Here is a 7311-nt window from a genome sequence, read left to right as displayed (position 1 = left end):
AAGGTAGAGGCTGGGACAGAAGTTACAAGATATTTTATGCCTAAAAGTAAGGGAGTGTTCAAGAAAATGATGAAGCATGCAAATTATGATGGGGCAGGGGAGGGGGACATCTTTGAGTCCATAGTGTTTACGCAGACAAGAGGACTCCTGTAACAGAATGCTAAAAGATGTGGAGGGAGGGGTATATTTGGAAAATGACCACTTTGCAACCATCATAGTAAATAAAAAGATTGGTTTGGTCTGACAAGAATCATCAGTGGGCTCTTGATAAAGGAGTAGGATAATTTGCATATTGGTTCCCAATTGCTAACAATAATTATATAGTTCAGAAACAAGACACCACCTTAACCCGGCAATCAAAATTAACATTAATAAAGAGCAGAGTGTTCACGTCTGGATATTAACTTGAGAAGGGCATAAGGTCAACCTAACCATGAACAAACATAATTCAAATGCAAAATGAAGGAACAGTTTATATGAAAAATGTGCCTGTATTCCAAAAACATCAAAGTCATGAAACTCAGAAAAGCTGAGAAACTTCCTGATTAAAGGAGACTAGGAACATGACAACTAAATGGAATGATCCTGTATCATAGGAAGATTTTTTTAAAAAACACTGTCAAGGATCAAAGATATTGAGACAATTAACAAAACTGGAATATGGACTGAAAAGTATAACATTCTCTAAGTTTGATAACTTTACAGTGGTTATATAAAATATCCTTGTACTTGGAACATATACCAAAGTACTAAGGGGTAAAGAATCAATGTATGCAACAAATTCTCAAAAAGTTCAAAAACATAGGGCCGGCCCATGGCTCACTCGGGAGAGTATATGGTGCTGATAACACCAAGGCCAGAGGTTCGGATCCTATATAGGGATGGCCGGTTAGTTCACTGGTTGAGCGTGGCACTGACAACACCAAGCCAAGGGTTAAGATCCCCTTACTGGTCATCTTTTGGGAAAAAAAAAAAAAAGTTCAAAAACATACATATATACGTACAAAGAGAATGAAAACAAATGTAGCAAAGTAATAACTAAATGTGGGTAAAGGTTTTACAAGAGTTCTGTATTTCTCTTGCAACTTTTCTAAACTATTTCAAAATAAAAACTTAAATGGCTGCTGAAATGCCTAACTTGTTGAAATTAAGTGTAATCAGTACAGTAAAATGGTTAAGACTTGGGCTCTAGAGCCCTCAGAGAGCCTGTTTTTAAATCCTTCACTACTTAGGATGTGAGCTTGGATGAGTTACTTAACCTCTGCATCTACTTCCACTCAGGGTTGTTAGATTAAGAGTTTAGGACTGTACCTGGCCATAAAAACACTCGAAGTGTTATTTCAAATAGATTCTAACTTTTAACTAATGAGAACATGTGAAAGCATTCTGAAATTATGAACAGTATTTCTTCCTTTTCCATGAAGCAAGGCATGAAGCTAGACACTAACTGTTGAAAGCTAACAAAATGTCCTTGATTCCTACTCTTCAAGTACCAAATCAAATTACCAAGTTTTTTCTTCTCAATTTGCTGTTTAGCCATGGACTAGAATCCTCCTAAAAGTGACCAGAAACATCTACCCAGTGACTTAAAAAAAAGTTACCACTTCGAGCTTTGTGTATTCACCTGAATAGTCAGGGAACTTTCACCTATTTTATTTAGGTTTTCATTTTTTCAAATTCCAACCAGAAGCTAAATACAATTGGAAACTCTTAAGCATTAGTTTTACTCCAGAGGAGTAGGATCATTCAGATTTACTCCAACAAAAGTATGCAACCCCTAAGCAAAGCTTTTCTTCATTTAAAAGAAAACAAAACTATACAGTAGTCTTTCCGTATGTTCATTGCACAAAATGAGTTCTGCTTTTAGATCTTTGACACTCAATGGTTATTTTTACAATTTTAAGATCCCAACTTTTACAACTTTTTTCTACTCCAAAAAACCGTAAGTTTTTCTTTAGGATCGTGTAGAAACCAGTATTTCTGCACAATTCACTGGAATTTTTTTCTTTGTAATAAAAATCTCTCCTCTTTAAAAACAAACAAACAAAAAAAAAAACCCCAAAAACCAAAAAGGAAAGTCCTCTACCTATCATGGTTTCTGCAGCTATAAATGTGTTCCTCAGATTTATAGCTGCTTTAGCTACTTCAGACTCCAGATCTGCTTTAATGTGTATAACTAAATCCACACTAAGCAGAATACTCTCATTAAGAGCAACTTGGGGAAAGAGATCTGGAAAAAAATATATATATATCTATATTTATGAGTACCAGGAAACAAACATGGCCCAGTAAAATGAGGCAAGAATGCCTACAATGAGATGCTTTTTTTCATTTACGATTTCTTTCCCATGGTTATATTTTCTTTTTTTAAACAACCATTCTGGTCATTAGAATGAATCTGACAGTGCTCCGGAACAACGGTGATTATAGCAAAGCTATTAAGTTTTAAAAAATGTTATTTATACCTGTTACATTCACTTCTCACCCTCTAAATACTGATGACAGATGTCAAAGAGGCAAAAACCAGCACAAATGGGAAGACCATCAAAAATGAGTATCACCTTGTGCTTTCAGATACATTTAAGCATTTCAGTGTACAATAGTCCTTTCATTTCACATTTTTAGTAAGATGCTGATGCAGTGCAGCAAATATGCAAAGCATCTTCTTTCACACAGTCCGTGCAGAAGACATCTAATTTTGTTTTTAAGTTCTGAGATACAAATGATTAAAAAAAATCCAGGATGAACAAGTTTCAAAATGCGTAGTGTTCTGTGCATGAGTCCATTTTCTTTAAACTCTAAAAGAACAAAGTAATAAGAAAACAAGAAAAAAACTGCTGCTGCATTCTCTGATCTCCATTTTGCTGGTCAGTACTCTATTCTGGCATATATGGACGGAGGTGATCCTCTATGGTGCCAACTGCCCAGTGGGTGAGCTGTTCCTGTGGCAGGTAGACGCAGATGCTGCATAACTTGAAGATCGTAGCTTTGTTTTTTGGAGTCTGGAGAGGGAAAATTTTTAATATTCTTAAGATTTTAACATAACTGTCCGTCACATGAAATGAATCTCCCACAATTTATAAGGTACCTATGGGCACAGTAACAAAGCATACACGGTTAAGGAATAAATTATGGTCCCTACCCAGTCTAGTTAGGAAGACAGAATCTTGCCATACAAGACACAGAAAAAACAGTAAAAATGATTGAAAACTAGTAATACTTAGAGAATTTATGCAGAATTAAAAGATAAAAAGAAAAGTCAACCAGAGATTACTTGCTAAAAAAAATTTTAAATCATCTATCTGAAGTAAGTTTATATATAGGAAGACAGAAAACAGATGTGACCAGAGTAGAAACTAGGGAGAAGATTAGAAATAGGTAGAGATTTAAACATATCATGGGGTAAGGGAGTAGTAAGAAAGCTAAAAAGCATTACCAGCTTTAAGAATTATTTTTAAAAAGTAGTTACTATTTGAACATCTCAGTTATGAATAACATGTGCTAGGTGCTTTCACAAACAACTGCTGCTAGTAAATGGGAGATAGAATCTGAATCCAGACCTGACTACAAAGTTCATCTTTTCACTATAGCACCTCTAAAAAAAAGGCAAAAGAAAAAAACTGGCTTTGCTGATGTCTGAAGTAGTCTATATATGTAAATGAACCTATGTTCATTTACATATACATATGTTCATTTTAAATGTCACAAGAAGTTTCTGTCATTTGTTAGATTTAACAGAAAGAGTATGACCTCAGAAGTTACTTGCCCAAGATCAGATAGCCAGCAAGTGGCTGCATCTATATTAGAATCAACCAATTCCAGACGTGTGTCTCTATACCACCTGCCCATCCAAAATTATCTTTTGGAGGGCTGGCCGGTTAGCTCAGTTGGTTAGAGCAAGGCAGTGTAACAACAAGGTCAAGGGTTTGGATCCCCACACGACTATTACCCCCTGCCCCGGCCAAAATCAAACTTTTCCTTTGGTCTAGCCCATATATATATACATGTATTTTTTGTGGCTGGCAGGCACAGGGATCAAACCCTGGACCTTGGTGTTATTAGTACCACACTCTAACCAACTGAGCTAGCCAGGCAGCCCCCTTACCATGTATCTTATATTATGATAAATAGCACAAGATCTCTGCGCTAAGTGATTCTTGACCAAGTTAGTTGTTTCCTTAGCAATAAAATGAGAGTAATAATATCTACAATTCAGAGGATTATTGTAAGGATTAAATGAGTCCACACATGTAAAGCTCTTAGTATAAAGCCTGACACACAATATACTATATGTGTTGACCACCATTGTATCAAGCACTAGTGGAGGTTGATTCTTCTATATAATACAAGCATGGCAACACATCTCCATCTCATGAAGATCAAGAACAGAACCTATGTGGAGGAAGGGGACTAAGAGCACCAAAGACCAAGTTCATCTACAACTAACTATTCCAGTTTGCCCGAGACTGATGGGTTTCAAGGACATGGAACTTTCACTGCTAAAACTGGGACATTCCAGGCAAACTGAGACTGTTGGTCACTCTACCTACAACCCAAATTTAGTTTATGAACTTACAAAAATTTTCTTTTCATTAAAAGGACTCAAGCTCTTTGCTTCTTAACCCACAGAAAAGATCTGCCCTTGATACATAACAATTTATACTATTTATACATACTATTTATATAACAACTTAAAGTCACTAGTTATTTCTATAAAGAATTAATGATCTCATAGTATATTCACATAAAAATGAAGTCTAATTTCTCTACCCTAGTATGCTATCATTGTTAAAGCTTCTATGACTAAAAAAATCGTATTGTGGATTCCATAATGTAAGTCAATAACCTTTAAAATTGGATAAAACTAGCACAATTGCCTGCTATACAGTACTTTCTCAACAAATAACTCAAAGGAAAGTATACAAGCAATTAAAAAGGAAAAAAGATCTACCTGAAGAGAGCTAAGAAACTGGAAAAAAACAAAACAAAAACCAAAAAAAAACCCCACGTAAGTTATATGTTTCTGTTTGGTTTTATCAAATGCCTCACCAAAATTAATTTTCTTCTGTAATTCCCAGTTCGCTTATTTGTACTTATACCATAATTAGTTTTCTACAAGATAGAAAGTAAATGGGTAGCAGTTCTATTGTGAAGCGCCTTTGTATTTTTTAGTATCTTGCACATATTCTCTCTTAAATAAAACTAAACATGTGGTCTATAATGTAACTAATATCATAACACTCTTTCTTTTGAGGTCTTTACTTAAATCACCTTCTCAGTGAGGCATTCTCTGGTGACACCGTGTAAGAATTCAAATCCCCAGCAGTTTATATCCCTCTACCCTGCTTTCTTTTTCTCTTAGGACTTATCACTAACTATGTAGTTATTTAGTTTAATGACAAATAAGCATATTTTACTTATTTACTCTTGGGTCTCCCACAATGGAATGTGAATCCATGAGGGCAAGAATATTTTTATATCTTGTTCATTACTGTACAATGCCTGGCACTGTGCAGGCACTCATTTGTTGAAATAAATGGTAACTAAATTAGGATGATGCTATTTTTTAAAGGTTAATAACTTATAACAAAGAAGCTATCATAAATTCTAAGTGATGATATTCAGGTTTAGGTTGATGAGTATGATATTTTATAGACTAAAAACTAAATTAGAATATCTAGACTGCTGATTAAATGGGAAGTGGCTTCAATGGATCTTTTAAATACTAATGTACCTCATTCCTTTAGATTTTTATTTAAAAGGTCTAGGTCAGTGCCTGTCAAAATATAATGTGCTATAAATCACCTGAGGATTTTGTTAAAAAATGCAGATTCTGATTATGTAGGACTGGAAGAAGGCCTGAGATTCTATTTTTTTTTTTTTTAAAGATGACGGGTAAGGGGATCTTAACCCTTGACTTGGTGTTGTCAGCACCAAGCTGTCAGTGAGCTAACCAGCTATCCCTATATAGGGATCCAAACCCATGGCCTTGGTGTTACCAGCACTGCACTCTCCTAAGTGAGCCACAGGCTGGCCCTTGAGATTCTACATTTTTAACAAGTTCCGAGGTGATGTTCACCTGTTGACCACACATCAGATAGAAAAGCTCTAGGATAGCTCTCACTGCTGTACACCAGAATCATGACTTTTCAAAGATCCTCAGATAGTTCTAATATGCAGCAGAGTTTGAGAACCATTATTTTAGGGCAGGGCCTAGGATATGTTTCCTGTTTTTAAAATAACTTCAAAAATAATGCAGTGTTGAAGGGGCAAAACAGAATTAAGTAACTTGTATAAAAAACAGTTTACTAACCAAAAACCTCACGTAAACCCTTACGTGGTTTTCAAAAAATGCTTACCTGCAAGTGCTGTCTGTCAATGAAGAGAAACACTGACTGGTTAGGATTGTTGACAACAATTCCAGTCTTGTCCTTGCGGCTCAGTACATGCAGAAACTGTTTTTCATAGTCACCGTGATGAAACTCAAATTTGGCCTAATTACAAAATACAAACATTTATATGTAACTACAAACATGTTACACTACCTGAACATCTACTACACCCACGCACATATTATCTGTGGTAATATGGTAGCCAATAGCCGCATGTGGCTACTTAAACTTAAATTAATTAAAATTAAATGCAATTTAAAATTCAGTTCTTCAGTAACACTAGCCACATTTCAAATGCTCAAGTCACATGTGACTGCTGGTCATCATTTTGAACAGTATCTTGAGATACAGAACATCATTTCCTTCATTGCAGGAAGTTATTTTGGATAGCACTCTATTACATAATTTGATTTTCAAGAAAAGCTTTGCACCAAAGTGACCAAATCCTAATATTCAATTAATAATTTTAAGCCAAATTTTATAAAACCATATTTTGAAACCTACTTGGCTCAAGACTCCACTTTAGGACTTTAAACCCCAATGATATCTCCCTCCTTTCAATTAGGAAGCACACTGTAATGGTTCTTGGGAAGATATCTGTTTATTCCAATCTCAGATTTAAATCTCACTAGTTATGTAAGGGATTTGCATAAACCACCTTTTCTAAACTTCGGCTTCCTCATCTATAAAATAAGGCTCTAACCCATTTCACAGGACAATTAAGAGATTAAATAAAATGTAAAGCCCGGGGCCAGCCTGTGGCTCACTCGGTAGAGTGCGGTGCTGATAACACCAAGGCCACGGGTTCGGATCCTATATAGGGATGGCCGGTTTGCTCACTGGCTGAGCGTGGTGCTGACAACACCAAGCCAAGGGTTGAGATCCCCTTACCGGTCATCTTTAAAAAAAAAAAAAAAAA

At 35.6% G+C, this 7311-nt stretch overlaps 1 protein-coding gene across 1 annotated transcript in view; it reads right to left on the bottom strand.

Moving 5' to 3' along the window:
• Positions 1 to 1611: 1611 nt before the first annotated feature.
• Positions 1612 to 7311, bottom strand: part of LOC103596843 (chromosome unknown open reading frame, human C6orf62) — a 15243-nt gene continuing 9543 nt past the window's right edge. The window contains exons 4-5 of the mRNA XM_008580580.1: positions 6360 to 6494; positions 1612 to 3002 (exon numbers count right to left, since the gene is read on the bottom strand). Coding sequence (XP_008578802.1) covers positions 2877 to 3002; positions 6360 to 6494 — 261 coding nt within the window. The 3' untranslated portion in view covers positions 1612 to 2876. The remainder of the gene's footprint in view (positions 3003 to 6359; positions 6495 to 7311) is intronic.

The sequence above is a fragment of the Galeopterus variegatus genome, unplaced genomic scaffold (assembly GCF_000696425.1).
Source record: "Galeopterus variegatus unplaced genomic scaffold, G_variegatus-3.0.2 Scaffold2131, whole genome shotgun sequence".
Classification (NCBI taxonomy): Eukaryota; Metazoa; Chordata; class Mammalia; order Dermoptera; family Cynocephalidae; genus Galeopterus; species Galeopterus variegatus.
The sequence above is the reverse complement of the archived record's forward strand: the minus strand, read 5'-3'. Positions and strand labels throughout refer to the sequence as shown.